The 26,888-nt window shown below is 38.0% G+C and overlaps 4 protein-coding genes across 4 annotated transcripts; 3 read left to right on the top strand and 1 right to left on the bottom strand.

Annotated features, from left to right (window-relative positions):
- Positions 1-10,856: 10,856 nt before the first annotated feature.
- On the top strand, positions 10,857-11,728 carry LOC116111362. The gene is made up of 2 exons (XM_031397562.1): positions 10,857-11,106; positions 11,195-11,728. The coding sequence occupies exons 1-2, from the start codon at positions 11,103-11,105 to the stop codon at positions 11,521-11,523; spliced, it is 333 nt and encodes a 110-aa protein (XP_031253422.1). The 5' UTR covers positions 10,857-11,102; the 3' UTR covers positions 11,524-11,728.
- Positions 11,729-16,254: 4,526 nt separating this feature from the next.
- Positions 16,255-20,842, top strand: LOC116111358 (mannan endo-1,4-beta-mannosidase 2-like). Its single transcript, XM_031397557.1, has 5 exons — positions 16,255-17,143; positions 18,133-18,330; positions 19,174-19,296; positions 19,790-20,001; positions 20,284-20,842. The coding sequence occupies exons 1-5, from the start codon at positions 16,787-16,789 to the stop codon at positions 20,687-20,689; spliced, it is 1,296 nt and encodes a 431-aa protein (XP_031253417.1). The 5' UTR covers positions 16,255-16,786; the 3' UTR covers positions 20,690-20,842.
- Positions 20,843-20,917: 75 nt separating this feature from the next.
- On the bottom strand, positions 20,918-22,004 carry LOC116111359. Its single transcript, XM_031397558.1, has one exon. The coding sequence runs from the start codon at positions 21,799-21,801 to the stop codon at positions 21,253-21,255; it is 549 nt and encodes a 182-aa protein (XP_031253418.1). The 5' UTR covers positions 21,802-22,004; the 3' UTR covers positions 20,918-21,252.
- A 597-nt stretch (positions 22,005-22,601) lies between these two features.
- LOC116111342 (putative ubiquitin-conjugating enzyme E2 38) lies at positions 22,602-26,272 on the top strand. The gene is made up of 8 exons (XM_031397538.1): positions 22,602-22,720; positions 22,836-22,895; positions 23,615-23,749; positions 23,851-24,426; positions 24,522-24,585; positions 24,853-24,992; positions 25,070-25,381; positions 25,876-26,272. Exons 1-8 carry the CDS (start codon positions 22,691-22,693, stop codon positions 26,125-26,127), a joined length of 1,569 nt encoding a protein of 522 aa, XP_031253398.1. The 5' UTR covers positions 22,602-22,690; the 3' UTR covers positions 26,128-26,272.
- The last annotated feature ends 616 nt before the right edge of the window (positions 26,273-26,888 follow it).

The raw sequence follows: 26,888 nt of genomic DNA on the forward strand, positions 1-26,888 counted from the left end.
TTAGTATCTCTGAGAGGTGATCCTGCCCAACGACAAGGTCGAGGCAAGAACCCTACGAACAAGAGTTGCTCGTTACACACTCATAGGAGATCAGCTGTACAAGCGAGGGTTTAGCGCCCCTCTTCTCTGATGTGTAACCGATGAAGAGGCAAACTATATCATGAGAGAGATACATGAAGGAATCTGCGATAATCACACAGCCGCACGATCTCTCGCCAACAAAGTTATTCGTCAAGGGTATTACTGGCCCCTGATTCAAGAAGACACCTACAACTTTATTAAAACGTGTGACAAGTGCCAGCGGTTCGCAAATGTACCGCGAGCTCCTTCCCACCAACTGGTAACCATGTCCAGCCCTTGGCCATTCTCCATGTGGGGAATAGATTTCATCGGACCCATGCCAGTTGGTAAAGGGGGAGTCCAGTATGCGGTGGTCGCGGTAGACTACTTCACCAAGTGGGTCGAAGCAAAGCCATTGGCCGCGATCACCACCAAAAAGCTCAAGGACTTCGTCTTCAAAAATATTGTGTGCCACTATGGGATTCCTCATACCCTTATCTCTGATAACAAGAAGCCGTTCAATAGCGAAGAGTTCAAGCAGTTTTGCGACGAGTTGGGTATCCATAAGAAATTTGCCTCAATCGCAAGAGCGCAAGCAAATGGTCAAGTTGAAGCTGTCAACAAAACCATCAAGCATACTCTAAAGGCCAAACTTGGCTCAGCTAAGGGAAATTGGGCCGACGACCTTCCTGAACTTATGTGGGCATACAGGACAACAGTGAGAACCTCTTCCTTAGAAACCCCTTTTTTGCTAGCATATGGCTGCAAAGCGATGATCCCTGTGGAGGTAGGGACCAGTTCACTTCGAAGAGACCTGTACAACGAGACAGACAACGAGGCGCTTATACACAAAGTCTGGATCTAGTTGAAGAATATCGCAGCAAGGCTCAGCTAAGAATAGCAGTCTATCAGCAACGCGCGAAAAGGTTCTTCGACTCTAAGGTCAGAAGAAGAGACTTCCAGGTCGGCGACCTCCTTTTGAAGGAAGTCCTTCTCGGTACCAGAGAACCGAGTGCGGGAGTTTTGGGACTGAACTGGGAGGGCCCATACCATATCACCAAAGTGATAAGACCAGGGACTTATCATCTCAAAAGACTGAATGGTTCCGAAGTATCGCGAGCTTGGAATGCTGAACATCTACGACCATAGTATCAGTAATTCTGAACTGAGTTTCTCCTTGTAAAGATTTTACTTTTCTTAGTCCTTGTAAATAAAAGACAACCTTTTGCAATTATCTTTCCATGTGTATACTCTGTTCGCATAGACTTGTACCAATGTTATTGTTATTGTAGACAGCTAGAATGCGATCTCATGTGTAACATATAGAGGTGGAACATATGGGCCGGGTTAGGCGGGCCAACCCTAACCCGGCCCGCCAAAAAGAGGGCTCAAACCGGCCCGCCTTCATGGCGGGCCGGGTTGAGCCCAACCCGCCAGCCACCCCCGGGCGGGCCGGGTTACACTAAGGTAACCCGCGGCCCGCCGGGTTGCTATTTTGGCCTCTTTCAAAGAGGCCCGCAACCCGGCGGGTTGCTGGCGGGTTGGCTGTTGCCAACGGCCAACCCGCGGGTTGGCAACGGCCAACCCGCGGGTTGGCCAAAAAAAAAAAAAAACAAAATTATTAATATTTTTTATTTTTTTCAATTACACTTTTACCCTTGAAATCTAGCCGTTTTATAGCCGTTGGAGGGGTCTTTTTCGTCATTTTTTTTCCCTATTTTTTTCTATAAATTGGACCTAAACTCTCATATTTTTCTCACAACTCAAATTCTCTCATTTTCTCATATTCTCTATTCTCTCAACTCTCAAGTCTCAATTATTCATTTATTCTCTTAATATTTTTGTTATCAATTTGCTCTTATTTTAATTTTTATTAGGTTTTGCAATTTTCAATTCATATTTCCAATTTCCATATTCCAAATCTCTTTCTTTAATTTTTATTTCTTCTACATCATTTTTTTTTTCAACTACAAGTCTACAATGGATAGATATTTCTCTCCCATCAATTTCAATGAGGAAGAAAACTATTATCCTAGTCCTAGTCCCGCTGATTTTACTATGAATGCAGGAGATTCAAATAGTCCCGCTGTCCCAATCCCAGTCTCAGAATCCGATACACCTCAAAATATGGCGTCGATTCCAACAGCGCCCGGTGGTTCTAGAAGTCGTCCTCGTAATCGTCGTCCTCGTCCAACTTCATCTCAAGCTGAGGCGGGATCATCAACTGCCGTCGAAAGCGAAAACAGACACACATCAGACGTTTGGGCGCATTTCGACAAGTTTTACGAGACAGAAAATGGCGTTCAAGTCAAGAAAGCAAGATGCAAATATTGTGCAAATGTTTATAAAGCTGATTCAGGTAATGGTACTAGTACTTTAAAAAGGCATGCTAATAAACATATTAATCAACATGGAAATAGAGAAAGCAATCAAACTCAAATAACTAATATGGGTACTACTTGGCGTTATAATTCTGATGTATATAGGGAACAGTTAGCTTTATATATTGCTGCATCTGATCAACCTATTAATATGGCAGAAGATAAATATTTTGAAAGATTTGTTCAAAATTCATTTTTTCCAGGATTTAAAAGTTATTCTAAAACTGCAACTAGAAATGATTTAATAAAATTGTTTAAAAAAATGAAATTAGAATTAAAAAATAAATTTCATACTTGTCATATTAGTGTGGCTTTAACTGCTGATATTTGGAGTGGTAGAGCTAAACAAGATTATATTTGTGTGACTAGTCATTATTTTGATAATGAATTTAAATTAAATAAATCTTTATTAGGATTTAGATTAATGGATGTGGATCATAGTGGTTTAGAAATCTATAATAAAATTATTGAAGTTTTAGAAGATTATGATATTATTGATAAAGTGATAAGTTTAACTTTAGATAATGCAAGTTCTAATAGTAAAGCTATAGAATTTTTTCAAAATAATTATCTTTTATATAATAATTTGAAGTTTTTTCACCAACGTTGTGCATGTCATGTTATTAATTTAATTGTGAAAAGTGGTATGAAAACAATTAAAAAAAATATTGATAGAATTAGGGAATCTTTAGCTTGGATTACTAGTAGTAATAAAAGAAATGCTGAATTTCAAGAAGCTTGTATAAAATCAAATATGTCTCCTAGAACTTTTGCATTAGATATGCCTGTTAGATGGAATAGTACTTATTTAATGCTTGATTCATGTTTACCTTATGCTAATATAATTAGTTATTTTGTAGCAAATAATAGAGGTCCTCATCATTTGGTAGAAAATGATTGGAAGATAGCTAAAGTATTTCATTCTTTTCTCAAATGTTTTTACCAAGCCACTTTACAACTTTCTGGTGTGTATTACCCTACTAGTCCATTGGTAATACATGCAATTATAAAAATTTCCGAGTTATTTACAAAAAACAAAGATGATGAAATTTTACATGCACCAATAAAGGCAATGGAAAATTTTTTTTTGAAATATTGGAGACCCGTTCCTTTTCTTTATTGTTTAGGTGCTATATTTGATCCTAGAATTAAATTAGCACGTTTAGAAAATGGTCTTGACAATTTAAGTGAAAATTTACAAAACGAATCATATATCAATCAAATAGGAGAGGTAAAAAATAGTCTTTTCGAAGTATATTTCCAATATGAAAACAGGTATGGGAACCCGCAGTCGCAAAGAGGCGAAATATCCAGAGAAGCTGTAGCAGAAGAAACAAATGAAGACTTATTCTCTTGGAATGCACTGAATAGGCCGAAGAGGACCCGAGTCCGAAGCACAGCCTCCTCTTCAGACGCACCACCACCAACAACAACAACAACTAATATGCTGTCCTCCATGGAGTCGCAGAGTAATGAACTTCAACAATATTTGGCAACCCCCGAAATGTTTTCAACAGGTCACTTTGATCTCTTAGAGTATTGGAGAGCCAGAAAATGTATTTTTCCGGTATTATCAAGACTTGCCTTGGATGTTTTCGCTGTTCCTGTCTCAACCGTCTCATCCGAACAAACATTTAGTGCAAGTGGAAGGATTTTAAATGAAAGGAGGACTAAACTTGCTCCAAAAATGATTGAAGTCCTCACATGTCTTCGAGATTGGGAACGATCGCGCCATCAAGATCAATACGAGGTTATCGACAATGCTTTAGTAGAATCATTTCAATTTTGTAATATAGATGATACAGATGAGGGAGGTCCTAGTGAACCACCCCCAATTTAGTTGTTTTGTAAAATGTAATTTGTAAATTAATTGTCAATTATTGCACTCTTTTTTCTTTACCAAGTTTTTCTCCCATTGGGTTTTTCTTGGTGAGGTTTTTAACGAGGCAATAATTGTTGTAATTTCTTATTTTATTTTTTGATAAATGAATAAGTCTAATTTTTCTTATATTACAATTTTATTGTATTAAAATTGAATTAATATTTGAAATGTTAACAAAAAAAAAAAAATTGAATTGAATTGAATTATTGATATTTGAAAAGTTAACTAAAAATAATTATATTTATAATTATTTATTTGAAAAGATAAATTAAAAAAACAAAAAAAAAATAATAAAATCGGGCTAACCCGGCCCGGACCGTGCCTAACCCGGCGGGTTAGGGCTGGCGGGCCGGGCTGGGCCAGCGTATTTCCCTTAATTGGCGGGCCTAACCCGGCCCGCCTTTGTTGGCGGGCGGGTTGAGCCCAGCCCGCCAAAACAAGTAACCCGCCGCGGGCCGGGCCGGGCCGGGCCGGGCGGGTTACTTTTCCACCTTTAGTAACATATAGGGTACGAAAATTGTAAGTATTCATAACAGATTAAGAAAGCTATGTCTTTATTTATTAAATAAAAAAGGGAAAGTACATAAGCAAGCAGGAAAAAGACCACAAAAGCGGATCACTGGTCCTTATCCCCAGGTCTCGGAGGGGCGACCTTAACATCCTCAGGCTAGTCGCTGATCACCTGCTTGGGTGCAGGTTCCTCGGGGACATACTAAAGATGCTCTTCCGGGTCAGGTCCCCGAGCTGCTTCCTCATCTTCGGTCTGCGCCATGGAGGCAAGGGCATCCCGGTACTCATCAGGGAGGTCGGACAGATTCATATTTTCGTTCTTCGACCGAAGGGCGAAGATGGACTGAATTGTCCATTCTGTAGCCCTATTCTCGAGCTCCAACTCCTATTGTTGCATCTCTGCAATTAGCGAGGTGACGCGACATTGAGTAAATCAAAGCTCAGCTTCAAGCGCCCACCGCTTCTTTTCGGTGGTCTCCCACAGCTCAGTCATGTCCCGCTCTGCTCGTAAGGCCCGCTGAGAGGTCGTTTGCAGCTCCTACTCTTTCTTGCCAGCCTCCTTGGTGAGTCTAGCCACCGTCCTCTGGAGTTCCTTTACTTCCACTCTGTGCTTCTCTAGCTTAGCCTTCTGAAAGTTCACCGTGCAAAGAGCAGCATTCCTTTTGGATAAGTACTGGTTCACTTGAACGGAGGATGAATCTCTCTCTACTCGTGCGGCCTCTAATTCTCGCGTAAGCCGCACATTCTCTTCCCTTAGCTCGACCAGTCCCTCAGCAGCCCTCAGGTGAATTTTCTTCAGGGATAGGTGCATAGAGAGCAGGCCTGCGTAACGAAGAGAATAAAGAGTCAATTTCCTTTCTACTAAAAAAGCAAATATAAAGTCCTGGTCGAGGACAGCTAGTTTACCTGGCTCGGGTGCTAGAAGGACGTGGACATCAGGTCCATGGGGTTGGAGGCCACGAATCGTTCGAACGCCTCCGCAAGCCCGCACTCCAGCAGAGTGAAAACCACCGACTGTAGATGGTCCAGAATTTGCCCATCGAGTCTAGCATGGGCGTGCCCATGCCCATGCCCATGCCCGCAACAGGTACAATCTCCTCCTCGGGCTCCTTGCCCGACCTCCTCCTTGGACCTGCGACCTCCCTTTGCCTCATCCGCGGACCCTCTGGGGAAATGGAGATGCTGGTCACGCCCCTGGCTGGCCTTTCCGAGCAAAACGCTTGGTAAGGTTGTGACCTCTCGGGCTGGATGCCCAAACCCACAGTCTCGGACTCTGACTCTTCGGCCCAAAGTTGCTTCCGCTTCTTGGACTTTTGAGCCATTGTTTTCTGCTTCGGGCGACCAGCCAAAGGCTGGGGAGCGCCCGCAGGTCGGGCCAGAGCGCTCGACGGTGTCCCTCCGACGGGGGAATCTCTAAGAGCCACTCCAGCTGGTCCGGTGACACCCATCTGAGGGAAGGAAAATTGCCTTGGTTGCGGTGATCTGGGCACCTTGAGAGGCATGGTCGCTGCATGCGAACATCATTCGTAAAACAGTTCACTACATGAAAAATCAAAAAACAGGCTAAGGTTAAGAAGCTTACTCAATGGGGTCTCTAAGGCCACTCATGGGTTGAAAAAACCGTACTTTGGCAAATTTATGGTTGTCACGAGCAGCCTTGCGTCGCGACTCTCTTCTGTCTGAAAACCCAAGGTAGTGATTCTGTCTGGATCCTCGAGGAGTGATAACCTACTCGTTTTGTTAACTGCAAAGAAACAAAGAGCTCATTAGCAAAGATAAAAAGGAAATTCGCGACCTCAAAAGAAAGGAGAACTTACTCGGCTCTTGAAAGTGACAAATGTCATCGTATCGAAAGAAAAAGAACTTTGTCTTGTACGCCCCTACATTGTTGGGGTAACTATGTATTCCTGCTTCTATCGTAGAGTGTTTGGAGAGGTAGAATGAGTTTTTGTCCTTGCTCTTCTTTAGGATGTACGAGCAACCGAGCTCCAGCGCGGTTAGCTCACCTAATCTGTTTTCACCGCAAGCGATATACATAGCCACTGCTATCATATATGCGTTCGGCGTTAGCTATAGCGGTGCGATCCCGAAATGATCGAGGACCGACCTAACAAAAGGGTGGAAAGGGATCAACCCTCCACTTTTGAAAATATTCTCGAAGATCACAGCCATCCCTTGTGGCAGACTCCGAGCTGTGTGTATCCTGTCTTGGAAGACCTCTATGCTAAGAGCGTCTTGGTCTACCACCCTCTGAATCTCCTCAGCAGTAATCATCGATAGGATCTCTCGAGGGGGACCTGCAGGAGCATCCTGCACAGGCAAGCTGGTCCCCTCCTCAATTCTGGTCGTTGGGGAGTCCATTCTACTGCAGTCTGAAAAAAACGACATGCAGGGAATCATTCAGTCCTCGTACACTATTTTGTACGATGACGTGGAGGAGAAAGTAAAAAGCTTTCTCCCTTACACCCTAGAAAAACCCTAACAGAACACTTTTAGAGCCACCATCAAATGGCTCAAACCTAAGGAGAATATTTCATCTCTGATCAACTACCGGCAGACTATCATCGCATGACAACCGTTGAAAACAAGAAATAATAACAAAAGTGGCAGAGAAACCATCCTTACCTCTTGGATAAGAAGATTAATCCTCCTGCTTCGAATATCAAGCACGCACCAATATGAAAGACAAAGAACCAAGGCTCACAAAAATTTTTGCTCTCTCTGAGAAGGTGAGATTGTGACATTACCTGAAGTGAGCTTGGGGTTTTATAGTGAAGGAAGTGGCGCTTTGGTTTTCCGAAGTCAAACGACGTTTGGGCTGAAAACGCATCTGACCGTTGATCGCGACCACGTGTCGCAAATCAATGAAAAAGAGTGACCATCACGCTTTGAGAAACCAAATCGTCATTCTCTTCCGTTGAAACACTCAAGCGACGACTTGTTTCCCCTCTCCGCATTTAATGCGTCCACGTCCGCATTTAATGATCTGATAGGGAATGTCGTTTCAGCATGACTCGCATTTAATGCGCATGGTTGGCACTTATTGCGCATAGGACACGTCTGTCAGAACAAAAGATATTTCATTAAATGTATCAGCTACAAAAGTGCAATGAATAACATCTGAAGAGGTCATTATATAGAACATTGTTCATCTTATGTCAGTCGTGAAGCAACGTGACTCTTCGATCGTCTTATGTCAGTTGCAAAGCGACGTGATTCCTTGTCTTTGGCAAAAATTCCGCTAAGTGCAATAACATCGTGAACCTCGGATAAAGACCAGAGTCATCGTTATGGCACTGAATATGGTCTAAGAATAGGTCGTTGACCCTTAGAGTAAGTCATTTTAGGTCGCCTTCTTGGAAATGTTTCTTTGACTTCTTTGCATCTAGGTCGGATCGACTAGTTTCTCTTTAAACACATCAAATCAAGGCATAATATGTAGTTTCCAAGGTTCAATTCTCAAACCTTAAAAACTAGGGGACTTCTGTTATGTCTGGAAAAGTAGGGCTGACGTAAAGCCCTGTCAGTGTAAGCGGTCAGAGCTTAGGTAAGTCCTGCACCATTCAAACGCAACCACGTTGCACGCTGACGCGAGCGGCATGCTCGTGCCAATGCAGTGGGTGCGCGCCTGACTGGTGAAAGGCTAGAGAAGATCCACGTGTCCAATCCCTACACACATCAAGTAAATCACTCGAGCAGGTGAACAACGGGATGCAAGGAAAGATTTGCACGGCAACCTGACCCACTTACAGATTTAGTAATCATTACCTTAACTCATCCCACTATAAATAGATGGTTCCTCTCCCGTTTGTGGGATTAGCTAATTTTTCCCTAGAATAGCATATACTTTCTCCTTCTCTCTCTCTCTCTCTCTCTCTCTCTCTCTCTCTCTCTCTCTCTCTTATAAGTTAGCTCGCTGAACGCGACCTGATCTCATATATTAATACAATACCAGTGGACATAGGATTCGCTTACTTAAGCATCTGAACCACTTTAAATACTATTCTTCATCTTTTATTCAGTTCAATACCCCCATACATGTGTGTCTTCTGAGTCAGCTCAGCATTTCCCACTTGCGTTTAGTTGGTGTCAAAATCACGCACCAACGATCTACGTTATGCTGGACAAGGAATTGTGACAAGTTTTCCATTTCCATCTTTATGTCAATAACACTTTGCATAGGAAAATTGCTTAAGTGGGCCATGGAACTAATTCAGTTCGATCTGTAGTATAGACCGAAAGCAACCATCAAAGGGCAGGTTGTTGCCGATTTCATCTCAGAATTCTCATATCATCCAATAAAGGAATCTGAGCAACATGCCAGCGAAGTCACCCAGAAAATTGTTCAGAACCTATCGACCTGGAGCCTCCATGTCGATGGGTCATCGAACACGAAAAGGGTCGAGGCAGGCCTTCTCCTCCTAAGTCCGGAAGGGACTCACATTCATGGCATTCTCTGTTTCGGGTTCAAAGCGATCAACAATGAAGCCGAGTATGAAGCTTTGCTCGCTGGATTGTGGTTGGCAAGAGAAATGAGATCAACTGCGATCAGCATCCACAGCGACTCCATGCTGGTTGTCAACCAGATTTTGGGGGAATATCATGCCAAGAAGAAAACATGATCGGCTATTTGAAGAAAGCTAAGGTCTCACTCGAGCCATTTAAGCACTTCACGATCACGCAAATCCCTAGGGACAGCAACTCTGTCGCGGGTGCCTTGGCAAAGATAGCCTCATCGCTGGACTCGGACATGCCAGAGAGCATTCTTGTTCGATTCATAGAGGCCTCCAGTATCAGTTCATCCAAACAGGCTGTGAATGTGACCGAGTCAGCCTCCTGGATGACCCTTATCATTCAGTATCTCCGAGAGGGGATCCTGCCCAACGATAAGGTCGAGGCAAGAACCCTACGAACAAAAGCTACTCGTTACACTCTCATAGGAGATCAGCTATACAAGCGAGGGTTTAGCATCCCTCTTCTCCAATGTGTAACCGATGAAAAGGCAAACTATATCATGAGGGAGATACAGGAAGGAATTTGCAGTAATCACACAGCCGCACGATCTCTCGCCAACAAAGTTATCCATCAAGGGTATTACTGGCCCCTGATTCAAGAAGACACCTAAAACTTTGTTAAAACGTACCGCGAGCCCTTTCCATTTCCATTTCCATCTTTATGTCAATAACACTTTGCATAGGAAAATTTAAATGATGTATGAAGTTTAATAAAAACCTCCATTGAAGGTCTTTTTTTTTTTTTTTTTTTTTTTTTTTTTAATGATGTATGAAGTTTAATAAAAAAAAAATGAATATCCGAACATTATTTAAGCACAAGTGAGATTAGGAATTGATTAATTCGTGATTCTTGCTGGCAAATACATCAGAGAGGCCTTGAAGAAATTGTTCACCAATATGCTTCATGTTTCATCATGATACACCAATCCGATTTAAATATATACATAAAATTATTAATCTATTTGAGAAGAGATCTTGATAAAACATGTGATTGGAATATATTAACAAAAAGTTATTCAATAATAAGAATGCAGATGGAGTTCAAATTTAATTTTATAGAGGACATAGTTTATTGCTGCAATTACTAAAAATCAACTAACCTCCGTCCTAACAATATTTATAGAGTTCCCACCACTTTTACATGGAAGAATAACGTGAAATGGGAAAAAAGAAAAGTGGTTGGTTGGGTTTGAAACGAAGATGATTCTGCAAGTTGTAAAGTGAAGAGCTTACAAACCCAACAACAAAAGAGGTAACTCCTATTGCCCAAACTACACTTTCGGTCCATTTTCAATTCCAAAAATCATTTTTACCAAAGCTGTAAAGCCCGCTATATATACTATTACCCAACTGTCATTCTCTTCTACAGATACCATGACCCCTCTCTGACCAAAACAGAAAACAAAAAAGAATTCACCCCTTATCACTCTCCTTTTTATCACGTGAACATCACTACTCAACTATCAATAACCATCTGTTTAGCTTTCCCCCACGTGCCTCCCATTGCGCTTCATATATCATCTCATCTCATAAACTCAGACACGATAGTACATAAAACTCTATTAAAAATAGAAAAAAGAAAAAAAGCCCAAAAACCAAAACCCATAAACCATTTTTCCAAGGCGAAGAGAGATCAAAATCAAAGGCAAGTTTTTTCTCAATGGCAGACCACATGGAACAGCTAGAACAAGAACCAACCACACCCACTTCAACATCATACAGATTGTTTATAAATATTATGAGCAAAAGGAGAACATGGGTATGTCTCTTTGTTCTAGTCTATGCAATCCTTTTATCTTCTTCATGGAATTTACTTAAATCCATCCTCTCTTGGTATAAACTTCAAGCTCAACCATCTTCTTCATCTTTTGGGTGGCCTGCTTTGTATGCATCGGTTCTTCTCGGGGCAGTTTTTGGTTTGATTTCAATGGCTGCAGCTCTGGCTGTGGCTGTGCCTGCCACTTTGGTCATTTGGATCACTGTTGTGGTTCTTCTTGCTTTCTTTGGGAAACCCAGGAGCAGTTTGGTGATTGAAGGCAGGAAGATCACAAGAGAAATTATTAGTTTTGTGTTCAAGATTTTGTTGAAGGAAGGTAATGTTGTGGCTGCTGTTTGTGCTGTTCTGGGATACTTTGCACTTGTTAGAAGGAATTGTGGTGATAGTGGTGTGGCGTGAAGAAAATTGGGGGTTTTTGTTTGTTGATTTTGGGATTTTGTGAGATGGTTTTCTGGAAATTTTGTTGTTAGATTAGGTTTTGGTAAAGTTAACCCTACACTACATTTGAAGAGATTAAGGCTGTTAAATATGGATTACAGATGTAAAGCTCATAATTAAGGAGCTTATGTAACAAATAATCCTTTAATTTTCCATTTTCGGCGTATTTTGTTACTAATTTTACTTGTTTCTGATTTCTGAAACCGATGGATGGTCCTCACTATGTAGCAGTCCAATGGTCTCTAATTTTCACAGGCCTGGTAACATTATGAAGATTGTCTCTGCCTTTCCCGACACTTCAAGTCAAAGCCAAGTTTCTCCTTGAGAGAAGGTTAATGTTGTCCACCAAATAATCAAATACAAAGCTTTTGTATAATGTTGATTTTTAGCGTTCATGCACGTTGTTATAGGATTTCGAATACAACTAACAAAAAAATTTGAAATATAATATACCACGATAGTTGATATAATTTATTTGTTCATAGCGAATTATAGATTATGTTGTTAAGCAAAGTACCTGATTCCACCTAAAAGTTAAATGGCCATGGCCCATGGGTTTTGCTTAATATACCAATTCACTTTCTTTTTGTCAAAGAGCAAATTTGATTGACCGAAATTGTTTTAAGGCTTTAAGCAGCATCTTTCCTCGTTTGGCATAAAAATGAAATTAACAAGTACTTGCTAAATATGTTTTCACAATCAAGAGACACCTCTTTTATGTCTTGAAACATACTGGGCTTCCTAATTAGGCCCAAAGTTGTGGTTTCCATACTTAAAGCCCAACCCATATTCAGAATGGAGTTCTTTATTCTGCCCAGCCCACAGTCCATCCTCCTAAATAGCATGTCAACCATCTTCTAAGGAACAGAGCGAGATAATCGCAGTTACCCCATTGTGGTTCCGCTCCCCTATTATAATAGACATTAACCCAGAAAGTGTAATTTACTTGTACACGTAAGGACAAAACAGATATTTCCTATTAACAGTTATAATTTCTCATTTTTGAGTTTATTCATCATATAAACATAATTTTGGTTTTTCAGTTTGGTATTAGTTATCTTGCAGTATAAAGTGTTTGTGCAATACATGAAATCAAAATATCATGTTTTCAATATTGCCTTTATTTCATTTTCCAGTTTGACAAGTTTATGCCGACAAAACGCCGTGAGAAGTCATTGTCATTAGCTGGAGTTAAGCTACCAATAATGCAATGGAAGCCTGAATATATAAACATCAGTTCAGTCTCTTTATAAACCAATTGTTAGTTTTGCTACAATATGTTAACTACTAAAAGGACAAAATCAAGAGTTATTCCAATCCAATCCATTCATTAATTGAAATTTCATTTTATTTTATAGGTAACCATCTTAACATCAAATTAAATTATTGGTCATCGTCCCTCCTTGTATAAATGAATCCCAAGTCCCAACAAGCCTCCATGCAACGCATCTCAATATACAGTATGTGTATATGAAGTTACTAAATTACTATTATATTGTTCAATATTATTAACGTTATTTATATATATGAGAATATTTTTTGTTTCCTACCTGAAAATTGGTGTTGCCGGCTATCCTGGAGAGTGTCGGTGGCTCCTGGCAAAAAACTTTTGTTTAATTCTTTAATGCACATAGATATGATTGTATATAAAAATATTGGCACATCATGTGAAACCATTTGACCTTTGCTTTCCCCATCAAGTACTCAATTAGTAGAAGATTAAACTAAAACATCATCTTTAATTAATTATTTTTGGGTACATTGAGTATTTTAATTAATATGGAGTATTAGACAAGAGTTTTATGGGATTTTTAGTAAATGTTACTTTTTGAAAAAAAGAAAATGTTAATTTTCGTGTGATGGAAACTAGGCATCTAATAAACGTAATAACGAGAGAAGCCAATAGGTCAACAAGAGAAGAAAGGAATAAGACCCAAATCTAATATGAAAACAATTTATTGATTATTATTATTAATTTTTAAAGCATTAATGCATATGTTAAGATTCAATTGGTTCTTCAATCTTTCCCAGCCAGATTGCCCCGTGTTTTGGTAAATACTAATTAATTAAACAAAAACATGTCTGTCCAAGCCCCTTCTTTTTCCAATAATTAATTTCTTCGCCATATATTATTATAACCACTACAATATCAAGATTATAATAGAATTGTAAATAAGTTCTTTTTGGGAAGATATGATTTTATAGATTAATAAATTGCATTATTAGCTTTTTAGTGTTGAATTTGAAAATTGAATTGCAATTTAAAATTGTACTAATATATGTTTCTCATTTTCAATAATTGAAAACTAGAGTTAACCGTAAATTTGACAAAAGGTGAAAACTTGACTTGACTATGACTAAGTACCGTAAAATAAACTTATAACAATTGGAAAGCTGTCGGCAAGTTTCTCCAATCCCCGATTCCCCATACCCTACTTTGGAGTTTGGACTTGGGATCCACACGCAACTCTCAAATTATTTAAAAAAAAAAAAAAAAACGAAGGCTATAATCATTACAAAGAAGAAAGAAAGTCTTATGATTATTTGACCAAGTGAATATGACCAACTACAAAACTTAAAATTAAGCTACCAATGTTCATTCACTTGAAAATCATCAGCTTCATTAACATAGATCTGTGTTAATGAAGCTACTAAAATCATCAAGTTTGTTTATAATTTATATTGAAAAGAAAATGATACAATACAACACCACATCTTCCATTATAAAAGAAATTAAGCATAAGATTTTAATTTATTGCCACTTTTGTCTTTGCTCCACAATTTGTTCAAGAGTCCAGGCCCAATGGGTGATGCAACTGAATATGATATAATTAATTAATTTGATTATGATTACAAAGAGATATTAACAGAATCTATGTGATGAAGAAATTATGGCATATCATGAGTCCTTCTTTCTCATTTTATGCCCTATTTCAACTTCATTGTTTAATAAAAATAATAATAGTTTGTTTACCCAATCCTCTTGAGTGGGTACGTACGTCACTGCATTTCTTTAATCCATTAATACTGAATTTCAACTCAGATGCATATGCACTTGCACATGACTAACCCCTTTGATATAATTAGCTTCAGTTACAGTCTACTACAGTTTTTATTTATAAAACTCTTTTGTGTCTCTCTCACTCACCCTGCCATTTCCTTTCCTTTCCTTTCTTAACATGTAACCATTTCCATGGGATATCTCTATTCATGTATTGTATTTGAACATTTGGATTTGTTATGAAAGAATTAATGTAACAAGCGTATTCAAGATTGACGGAGGGTGGTCAGTCGTATTCTAGATGTATGCAGGCCTTGTTCTTTTGGTAGCAACTTATTATTAATAAACAAAGAAAATTTTAATAATAAGGTCATTCCCAAAAGATACACATCATTGTTACCCTAAATAACACCCTTAAAAAATTAAGATATACAACTCACTCATTTATAAATGATATGATAATGAGAAACAGATGGAGGATCAGAATTATTATTCTCTTGGTCCTTTGGTCAGACGCAGCAACAAAATTATATCCATACCATATATTTCTCCTTCACATAGACTCAATCCATACCCCATACCCCATTCTCCTATGTCATATTTTTTTTATTAAAAAGAACTAATTAGCTTATAAAAGTCTGATAAACTTTACCGTATAAAGATAATATTCATTATACATGTCCTTGTAGTTGTAGGCACATAATAACTACATGATAAGCTGCCTTTTTGTTGGTAAGATTTGAAATATGATAATTTCTTTCAACTAAGATTGTGACATGGCAACCCTCAAATCTCTATTCTACTTAATACTTCCGGACCAGTGGGCTCCTTCCTTGAGAGAATGTGAATGATTGTTGCTTTCTTTTCTGCTGCGTTTGTAACAAGAAATCCATACTTAAACTTGATTCTTCTTTTCTAGGTCATTTTGTATGATGTTACTATAATTATTTCATCTTCATTCAATAATCTAAGCAAACCAATATATCTATACAGTCTACTATCCTCTAATTCCCTCCCCCTTTTTTACCATAAAATATACGCAAACATTGAATTAGTTATTAACACAGACATTAAATTAGCTGTTAATTTCAAAGTTGCCCCACAATGAGCTTCATTATACAGGTGTGACAGCATAATTAGAGAAGAGGTTAACTGCCAATTATTTTGAACTAACAACAATTGCAACAACTGATTAGGTCACCTATGTCTTATTTGCTTCGATACTATATCATATTTTCTGAAAGATTCAAGTAACGTTAAAGACGGTGAACTATTGTTACATGGCAAAGATTCATTGTCATTGGGTATGAGCAGAAAGCAATTAAGTAATTGCCAAAAAGTGGAAAGCAAAACATTATACAAATAATAAAGGAAAGGGCTCTCACATAGTCACATGCCAAAAGGTTTAATCTCTTCTAATCCTTGAGATCTTTTGTCTCTCACAATTTATATTCATTAATTCTATAGATTCAACATCAGAGATAAAAAAAAAAAAAACACTGCATTAACTGAGAATCCAAACAGTGCATGTATATTATACTATATCTGAGGTCACGTTTATTTAATTATTTTCTTTTGTTGTTGATTTGGTAGGAAGGAAGAGGGAGATTGAGAGATAATAGGCGAAGAAGCAAAAGCGAACATAATACTTAAGACACATGGGACCAATGTGTTCGACTAGACTTGTTAAGCGCAGTTTTAAAAGTCAAGAAAACTGTAGAGATGAGTTTGAACAGATCTAAATTAACCAAACCGGTGATACAACATTCCACCACACACACAATCTTCACCTCCTGGTTTTTTGACTGTTTTCAAGGAACTCATGTTAGGTGTGTTCTTTACTGCTCTTTTTCCTTTCCTTCTCTTATAATCTGACCCTCCCCTCTCTCCTTCAATACCAAATTACTCGATTTAGCACTTTCATATTTCCTCATTTCTTTCACTGGCTTTATAATTTTCAGCCCATTGCGGAAATTTCGGGGCTATAGTGTTTTTTTAGGCACCCCTTAAAGAGAGAGATCTGGGTATCCCAAAAATCTGATTTTTATATTTATTTTTGTAAAAAGAGAAATATTTGCTCACATCTGGGTGTAAGGTGCTCACAACCTTATCTGGGCATCCATGGTTTCTGGAGTTTGTTGATATAGAGCCCAAAGGGTGTTCAAGATTGTTTTTTGTCTGTGAAACTTTGTTTCTTTTTTATTTATACTATAAATAGTAAGAATGGTGGCAGGAAATGGGTTGCTTTACCCGATTCTTGGATTTGCATCATGTGTGGCTTTCATCTACATGTCTTTTGGTGACTTGAGCGTTAGTTATCAGAAAGAAACGGAGCTGGGTTTTGTGACAAGGAATGGGAATCAGTTTATGGCAGATGGTAAAGTGTTATACGTTAATGGATGGAACTCTTATTGGTTAATGGACAATGCTGTACATGATTATAGCAGACCTAGGGTTGGCGCCATGCTTGAAGCCGGGGCAAAGATGGGTCTAACAGTTTGTAGAACATGGGCCTTTAATGATGGATCCTACAATGCCCTTCAGATTTCCCCTGGTCGGTTCGATGAAAAAGTCTTCAAGGTATCACAACTTCCTAAATATTTTGTTCTTTTTTTTTTTTTTTGTTTTTTTTTTTTTTCTGTTTCTAATAATCTGAGTTTTATATTATCATTAGAAAATTTGTTACCCCCGGAAAGATTTGGATTTTGGGTGTTATTATGAAATTAATTTATATTGCGGGATCTTATTTTATTTCTGTTAAAAATCTGATTTTTAGTAATAACTGGAATGACTTAAGATTAAGGGTTTTGGGGAAACTTATGTAGATTGGTGGAAATGAAATTTGTGTTGGTGGAGTTAGGACAGACATTAAACCAATGCGGCTTAGGAGCTTTACGACTGCGCTGTGTAAGAGAAGATGTAGACAAAAAATGTTTAAACGACATTTTTGACAGGGAAACCTAAATGCAGGTTGTGTTCTTGTATACTTGTTGGTGCCAAACTGCATTTGGTTTCCTAGTTAATCAAAAAGATATCTCTTTATCAAGTTGTGAGTCTGAAATGAAAGATAGAATAAACAGCAAAAAGAAAATTCTGATTGTTTCAAAACCTTAAAATACTTAATACAGTCGAACTGAAGAGTTTTAGGATATATTATGCCTGTCATTTTGTGCTTGTAATAATTTTTGGTTAATGTAACAAATTGGATCAAATGTTTTTTCTGTTTTGATTTATTTGCTTCATTTTCTTTTTTTATAGTTGGTCTTTCTGTGAGTTGAAAAATTTCAGAAATTTGTCAGTGTTTGTAAAATGAATTCACCATAAAGGCCACATGCCTTCTGGAGACATTCATTTGACGTAATTTAATTAAGAGCTTACAAGCGCAGTTAGAATTTCAATGATTTTCCTAGATTGTTCTTGTTATGCCTGTTATTTAGAAGGCCATTCATTCTTCAAGTTGTCCACACCATAGCTGATGTCTGAACGGTTAAATACCCCAATTCTCCAATCTCGATCATACATTTTTTTTTCACATATTGTTCTTTGTTTTAACAACTCTTTGTGTGCAGGCACTGGATCATGTCATTGCTGAAGCAAGAAAACATGGAGTTAGGCTTCTTCTCAGCTTAGTTAATAACTTGCAAGCCTATGGTGGAAAGACTCAGTATGTCAAGTGGGCATGGCAAGAAGGAATTGGTTTGAGCTCCTCTAATGATTCCTTCTTCTTTGATCCGTCCATCCGCATCTATTTCAGGCATTACCTCAAGGTATCTAACTATCTAGTGTTCCCAATTTATCTCTTCTCTAAGATAAGATAATGGAAACCTTTTATATGCATCATGCTACTTAAATATCAGGGCAAACCTAAATTTTTTAGTATACACCAAAGCAATTATGAGAACTGGTCCTTGTTGGATATGCAAAAAGTTATAGCTGCTGGAGGCTTGTTAATCAACTGTGAGTCTGTTAGGTCATGGTTTAGACATGTGCAGCTATAGGGAGTCCGTTCGTATTAGTTTATTTCCTTAATGAAATTAAACCCATGCACTAAGTACTTGTTGCAAACAAACATTGAACTGTGGTTTCAAATGTTTGATTTTGAATAGGAGAAATTTACACCATTTCTTCTGTCATCATAAAATTTGAAATTTGATTCCTCTAACTCACTCATTTTTTCAAGACAAAAGTGGGCAGTACTTGATTGTATTTGTTTGTTCTTGTTGAAGGTTGATTGATACTGTGTAAAAGATTTCAGATCAGGGTTGAATAGTGCACATCTGGGTAGAACATCAAAACTTGTGATAGGCAACACCTTATTCCTAGAGCTCCTAAAAACAAATTGGGCATCTCTACTTTTGTGTTTCTCTCCTTTCCCTTAGTGCATGGCACATATTAAGAAACTTGATGCAAATGATTTTATCTGCTCTGTGAACGTGTACAAGGTCTGATTCTAACTGTATCAGTTGCCAATACAAGTCAATATTTGCATTTTTCTGTGTCCAGCCAGTTGTGTGATTTCTGATTGCAGAATCATTGAAATATATTATTGTATCTGTAATGTAATAATGGTAAAAGATTTTACTCATCACAATCTATTTCCTTTTTTCCAGGCTGTGCTCACCAGGAAGAACACCATAACGGGAATTGAATATCGGAATGATCCAACCATCTTTGGATGGGAGTTGATTAATGAACCCCGTTGCATGTCTGATCCTTCAGGCGACACTCTGCAAGTATGTTATAACTGTTTGTGCTGTTTATTTTCTTTTTGTAGTCAACCATAGAAGATTTAAGACATCTGACTTTGATTGAACTTTTGTATAAATCTGAAAATTTCCAAATAATTTGTCCAAAGCCTGAATAGGTACTTGCCTCTGTTATCATAAGATTAGACATTAAATTTCAGTGTGATGGCGATGTATGCTGGAGCAATTAGTATTTCTTAGGTTGTATGGTTCTATTGAATCCATGCAGTAAACTTTCATTGGCTATACTGAGCAACTTCTGTTAGTATAGTCTTCTGATTTCTTGAGACATTTGAAGCTTTCAATTGTTTGAGGTGAAACTGAACTTCAATAAGCACCTTTTGAAACTCACTTGAGCTTTTGTGTTCTACTTTCTTTGTATCACTGTCAATTTTTTCATATGAGAGAGAGGAGAGAGTGCTATCAACTTAAAACATTCATTTGTGTCTGAGTATGCACTAATTGTGGCATAGAAATGCAGGACTGGATAGATGAAATGTCAGCATACGTGAAATCAATTGACAAAAGACATCTTGTGACTCTGGGCCTTGAAGGATTCTATGGTCCTAAAAACCCCAAGCGGTTAACTGTGAACCCAGAAGTGTGGGCATCAGAGCTTGGATCTGATTTTATCCGCAACTCTGAGAAGGCAAATATTGATTTTGCATCTGTTCACATCTACGCAGATCATTGGTAAGCATTTTTTTTCCAGTTGATTTTGTCTAAAACTGCTTGAGCTATGAAAAAAGGAAACCTGACATTGGAAACTGATACTTAAATAAATAAATGAATAAACGGCCTACAAGATATAAATTATTCTTAAAATACTAAAAGCATTTTGATATTGTTTATTTTCTAATTCACGCTGCTGGAAAAAAAAATGTCTCAATTCCCTTGGGGTCTGTCTTTTAGATTTAGCTTCAAGGCAGCTGTACACACCCTTAATCATTAAGTTTGTCCATTTATTTTTGACAGGTTTCATGATCATAAATTTGAAGACAATATGAAATTTGTCTACAAGTGGATGCTTTCTCACATTGAAGATGGTGACAAACTACTCAATAAGCCTGTCTTGTTCACTGAGTTTGGATTGTCGAACCTGAACAAGGACTTTGAACCATCTCAGAGAGACAAGCTTTACAAAACGATTTTCGATGTCATCTATAAATCTGCAAAGAGAAACAAGTCTGGAGCCGGCACTGTTATCTGGCAATTCTTTGTGGAAGGAATGGAAGAGTATAATGATGATTTTGGGTTTGTTCCATGGGAAAAACCATCCCTTTACAAACTAATAACCGAACAGTCTTGCAGATTGGCCAGAGTGCATGGACTGACACAATACAATGTAAACTTAAAAGTACTGTGTTCACAAAGACAGTGAGTGTTTAATACCCTCTATGAGAAAACATAATTGTAATTGTTTGAAGAGAGGGATCGGTTCTCTTTTGTGGTTTGATCTGATGCATCAGGGGAGGGATGAGGGCTTGGTGTTTCTGTACTATATTCTTCAATTACATACAAATTATTTAGTTAAGATGAGTGATTTAGATGTGGTTATATATCTAAGATTGTTATATTGCTAGTCTGAAGAAGAAATTACAGAAAGACGTTATAAATTATAATATTATTTGGAGCAATGGAGCTTGTGAGGAGATATAAGTACGGGCACAGGCTGAAGCCTCCAACAAACATCCATTAGATCACAAGTTCATTTCTGTTATCAGTGGAATGATTTCAGGAGCCTCAACTTGAAGCTGAAATGAAACACAACATTTACAGTTCTCATTTTCCATTCATATAAATTTAAACCTGAAAACTCCCATCCTGGTCAAACATCTCATTCCATATTTCTATTTCCAAAGGCTAACACACACATAAATCCTAATAGAAAAATACCACAAAGAAACTAACTCTACACTCATAACAAGAAGATTAAAATATAATCTATTTGGATCCACGCTTAGCCAATCTTGGGGAAGTTCTAATCTCACTCTTCACCTTATTCCTCGTCTTCACTCCCGCCGACTCCTCATCCCCCGCCACTCTATCAAAATCTTTCATTAATTTCCTCCTGTAACTCCCCTTCTTTTTCTCTACAACTTCGTGCACTTCTTCCTCTTCCTCTTCATCACTCAAAGCCAAGAATCTCCTCTTCTTTACTGCCACTGGAGCGGGAGGAGGTGAAACTGAAGCCGCCCTTTTCTTGTTATTAGTACCTGAGTCATTTGAGGTATATTTGGCTTGTGATTTTTCAATCTTTTCGCGCTCTTTGCAGAGTTTACTGACGGAGCCCTCGATCCGACCTTGAAGGCGGAGGCGCTTGAAGCTGAGACCACCCATGGACCAATGGGCCTCGTTGGCCCAGGAGAGGAGCGGATCCATGACGGGAACCGGCGGATCTACCCGTTCCGAGTTGAACTTGGTGTCGGTGTAGATGCGAGGCCGTGGGAGGCTGCTGCCATAGAACTTTCCAGGCCCCAGAGGTACTACCATAGCTGATTTGGGTGAGTTTTCAATTGTTTTGGCTTCAGTGAGTAATTTTTAACAAACAGATGAAAGAGATAGTGTTATGGCAAATACAATGGGTGTAGTGGTGGCAATTTTGGAGTGGGTTTTCTGCGTTGTTATATAGAAAGAAAGAATGGCGGGAAGATTTGGCGGTAAAATTGGCGCCATGGATGCTAACTATTGCTAAGTCAGCTATTATTTTTTAAATGAAATTGTTAGATGATTGGGTTGAGCCCAATGGAAAGAAAATAAATAAGAAACCAAAACAAGTGGGTTTATGAATGGACCGAGTGCTGTATGAATCCATCACTATCCTTCTCTTTTTCAACTCAATTGCAATTCTGAGTTGGAAGGTTTTGGATTTCATCTCCCAACTTTCAAATTTTCCCCTTTTTTAATTCTACTATCCTACTCTCCTGATAATCTCAAAAGATGAACGGCCATAGATCTATCATCTATTCACCCGAATTAAAAGAAAAAAAGAAATTACATTAGTAAAACAACAAAACCAGAGTCTTGACTCTTGAGTAAGCTCTTCACTTTATCCTATGCACTTGAACCGAAACTACCAAATCCTCTCGGTACCACTCCTCCACACTCTACCTCACTCGAAACTCCTACACCCTTAACCTAATACACTTCCACCTCATCCAAATCAACCCTCCCTTCCCTTATATCAACAAAAATTAAATACCCAACGGCTCAGAATACGTAGACACCAGTGAAACTCTGCTTCGAGAGGATCATAGATTAGTCATTTCCTTATTGCGTACGATACGGGGAGAGAGAGAGAGAGAGAGAGAGGCTTACCTAACAAGGCGCGAATTCAGCCTTCGCTATTAAAACTTGCTCACACACTCTCTTCACACTCTCCATGTCACGAAGAATCGGAGACAGAATTCGGGTGTCGATCAATCTTTCCGATTCTCTTTTTTATCACTCTTAACTGTTTGGTTTTCACGCTCTATCTTAATTTTTTGTTTGTTTGTTTGTGTGTATTTTTGAATTCGTCTCGTTAGAATTTCATGGATCTTGAAATTGAACAAACTGCGATCTCCGAGAAACTAAACCAAAACGAGGTAACTTTGATCGTTTTTGTTTATATATATATTTTAGTTCCTTGTTTTGATTTTTGTGGTTAATATTGTGGGGTTGAGAGTAATTCTGAACTATGAAGTGATCGATGAAGTTTAAACTAATTTGGTCGATTTTGATAATGGGGTAAGTCAACGGTTGTGATTTTTCTGATGGGTTTGATCAAACTATGCTAGTTTTTTTTTTGTGCCCCGTCCTAGTTATGCACACGAATTGACGGTAGTTTGTTTTCTGTGTTTTGATTGGTTGCTGAGAGTGAGAAGAAGATTGTTCACTAGGAAAAAGTATGACAAATTGTGCATAACAGTAGTATAATAATAAAGTTAGCCAACTAAAAAGGCCTGTTCCCTTGTTTTGATGTTCGTTATTGGAACTCTTTATTGGATAAAGACGTGCATGCACAGTACATTTTTTAATTCTGGCATTTACCTATTTGTTGAGGCAAATTCTTATTTGGAAATTGGTATCTTTTTACAGTGTCATGATAAAAAACCGGCCAAGTGTGGTTTTTATTTGTTATTACCTTTGCTTGTGTTAGCATTTGTATTTTATTATCAATTCATATTAAGTTTTACCAATATGGTGGTGTAAGTTTCTAGTTTACTGCAAGTCTCATTGTTTATCTTAATTCACTGGGATTGTGCTCTCAGTTTTAATGTTTGTATATGTTATTGGGTGATAAGAAATCAATATATTTGTTTAGGTTGATATGTGTGATGTGGATTTCGGAATAGATGAAGATTCACCTGAAGGTTTGATTGGTGATGGGAAAGTTGAGATGGATAGCAAGGGAAAGGCAAAAATATGTTATGATGAGAAATGGCAATACCAAGATAAGGTATGTAGCTAGAGTTCATAAATAATTCTATGCTATCTTATAATAGATTCCTTTTGCTCAATGTCAACAGTTGTTTGATCTGGTACTTGTTCTTTCTCCAGGATGCATCAGCCAGTGATCCTGGGAAGACTTCCACTTCAGGATCAATCATTTCAAACAATCTCAATAGTTCTAATTCTGAGCTGTCTTATCATGATAATGATGATGACTGTGATGATTGTGGTGATGACGGTTCTGATTATGATGACAATGATAATTTCTTATATGAAGATGAAGATGATTATATAACCATGCAATCCCAATTTGATAATGTGGATCTTCCTCCTGGCGTAGAGGCCTCACTTCCTTGGTTGAAAGACCTTGCTCCACGTCAACTTATAACGCCATCTGTCACTACTATTTCATCTGTTCCAGACCTTTCCGAGAGCAAGAGGAAGTCAACTATTCTTGACTCGACTGAAACCAAAAGGAAGACAACTATTTCTGTTCTTGATGAAAACAAAAGCAAGCTAGCTTCTTCTAGCAGTTCAACAGACCCTGAAGAGGCAAGTTCTAATGAGAAGGAAGAAATTAAAGAAAGTGGAGGTATGCAAAAATTACATTTTAAGCTATTCGACATGGTGGGTGATTTTTCTGACCATCACTACAGCCGCATGGGCTTTCTGGGGGATCAGCAGGTGAGCTTTATTTAAAGGTATATTGGCCTCTCTTTCTTTCTCTTTGTGTGTCTAATATATGTACCGAATGGTATGTGCTCTCTCTCTCTTGATAGCCACCAAAGAATTGGGCAAAGAAAATCCAGGATGAATGGAAAATTCTGGAGAAGAACTTACCTGGTGAGTTTATATATGCTTATTTATTAAACATTATGGTATCTAGCCATCTTTTGCTGATAAAGGTTGTCTGAATTGGATTGTTGTGTTAGTTGAGGGCATAATGAAACCATAAATATTTTTTGGCCAAATAATCTTTCTTATTAATGTTGTGCATATAAATGCACAAATAGTATTGATTTTGACTCTCTTCTCCATTTAGAAAAAAAAGAGCTTACCTCCATACAATAGCTTAGTTGATTTATTTTTCTCCTTGTTATACTTTGACAGAAACAATATTCGTTAGAGTTTATGAATCAAGGATGGAACTTTTAAGGGCTGTCATGGTAGGACCTTCTGGTACACCATATCATGATGGCCTTTTTGTCTTTGATTGTCTATTCCCTCCTAGCTATCCAAATGAGCCACCGGTATGTATCTTCTGGTATTGTCCTTTCAACATACATTCCTTAGTGTACAATGTAAATGTGAAGTCTTTTTTTTCCAGATGGTTTATTACTATTCAGGTGGCCTTCGATTAAATCCAAATTTATATGAATGTGGGAAAGTTTGCCTTAGTCTTTTGGGTACATGGACTGGTAAATCGACCGAGATGTGGAGTAAAGAAAACTCAACCATGCTACAGGTTCTGGTCTCCATACAAGCTCTGATTCTGAATGCACAGCCATTTTTTAATGAACCTGGGTATGAAAAATCATATGTTGGAGCAGAGGGGGAAAGGAAGTCGAGGTCATACAATGAGGAAGCATTTATTTTATCCTTGAAGACAATGTTGTACACACTAAGAAGACCACCAAAGGTAGGATGTCAGCTGGAATCTGTCATAAATTTACTCTGTTTACCTTGCATGGAGGATTGATCTGTCAAGTTCTTTTCAGTACAATTTTTTGTGTTTTAGATGAGGCTCTGTTCGTGGAGATTTAATATTTGGTTGTGTTGACATTATTTTACTTGGCCTTTGTTCACATTTATTGTTCATTAACTGTAAGTATAAATGATTCATGTATCACAGAAGACTCTGCACCTGCATTTGCATAGGTGTGCGCATTATCTATGCCCTTTAATTGTTTGTGCCATACACATACAAATTTTTATAGGTGGCATGTTTGAATTTCATAATTATTCATTGTTGAATTGTTCAAACCAGTGGTATGATATTTGATTATTCTATTGTACTGAAATATGGTGGCGTATGCCTGCATGTATGAGTTTGCAGTTATTGAGTGAGAACTGCCTGATATGATTTATCTGGCTTTTGAATACTGTGATCTAATCTATTGGGTTTATTGGCAGCACTTTGAGGATTTGGTTGCTTATCATTTTCGCAACCGTGCTCATGATATTCTGGTAGCTTGTAAAGCATATATGGAGGGAGCTGTGGTAGGTACTGTGGTGGTCAAAGACGGAGTCATAGAAGGTGGTAAAGTTGAGAAGGGTGGCTCAAACCTCTTTAAAACCAAAGTAGGTCAGATGATGAATATTCTCATTACTAACTTCACCAAAAACGGGTCCACAGGTTGTGAACAGTTTCGGACTATCAGTTAGACCGTAATAGATAAGCTGATAGCATAGTGGGCAGTTGATCTGAAGATATTTGGGGTTGCAAGGTGATGCCTTAGCTGACATGAAGCCTGTGCCTTTCAAGTACATTTAAGTTAATGCAATTTTGACAAAATGGATTGAACCTGTGGAACTTCACCCTAGTATATATATTATATTATCTTTTGCAGTTTTTGAGCTAGATGATGTAGCTAGTATCGTATAGTAGAATGACGCGGGGATGGTTGAGCTTTCTACTGGACTAGTTGCTTGTTGACAACTTTAGTAATAAGAATATATGGGTTTCTTGTTAATATACTTGTGAATGCTATGACATCTTGTCCAGCTCTCGGATATATATCTTCATAACTTGTGTTTTCAACTTTATCTATGGTTGTTTCTGCTGATATACATGCTTATTTCAGTTAAAAGGAGAAGGGGCGTTTCTTGGTTGTAGGGGATTTTGATCCCTCAATGGAAGTACTCTTAGATGATTTTGATCTGTAAAACATTAATATTAATTTCATGTACTTGTAGGGTACCATAACAAAGCTTTAAAAGAAGGTACTATTATGGTTATTTGGTTAAACACAATCTTATTATTCCATTCTATAAAGCGTTGACCATATCATAAAACATCCACTATATGAGTGAGTCTGACTCTCGAAAAAATATATAGCGGTTCATACACGTGTAACGGATACACATACCATAGTTTTAATTTGTTTTCCGAAACTATTAAACTCCAAGCTTATCAAAACATCAAC

Source organism: Pistacia vera, unplaced genomic scaffold, assembly GCF_008641045.1.
Source record: "Pistacia vera cultivar Batoury unplaced genomic scaffold, PisVer_v2 Contig631, whole genome shotgun sequence".
NCBI lineage: Eukaryota > Viridiplantae > Streptophyta > Magnoliopsida > Sapindales > Anacardiaceae > Pistacia > Pistacia vera.

Excerpts from the sequence above, each read along its gene's own strand:
- LOC116111358 (XM_031397557.1), top strand. The coding sequence starts at position 16,787 with ATGGTGGCAGGAAATGGGTTGCTTTACCCGATTCTTGGATTTGCATCA. Across the intron at positions 19,297-19,789 it reads CTTCAGGCGACACTCTGCAA|GACTGGATAGATGAAATGTC; the intron begins GTATGTTATAAC and ends ATAGAAATGCAG. Across the intron at positions 20,002-20,283 it reads CACATCTACGCAGATCATTG|GTTTCATGATCATAAATTTG; the intron begins GTAAGCATTTTT and ends TATTTTTGACAG.
- LOC116111359 (XM_031397558.1), bottom strand. The coding sequence starts at position 21,801 with ATGGTAGTACCTCTGGGGCCTGGAAAGTTCTATGGCAGCAGCCTCCCA.
- LOC116111342 (XM_031397538.1), top strand. The coding sequence starts at position 22,691 with ATGTCACGAAGAATCGGAGACAGAATTCGG. Across the intron at positions 24,993-25,069 it reads GCTATCCAAATGAGCCACCG|ATGGTTTATTACTATTCAGG; the intron begins GTATGTATCTTC and ends TTTTTTTTCCAG. Across the intron at positions 25,382-25,875 it reads CACTAAGAAGACCACCAAAG|CACTTTGAGGATTTGGTTGC; the intron begins GTAGGATGTCAG and ends GTTTATTGGCAG.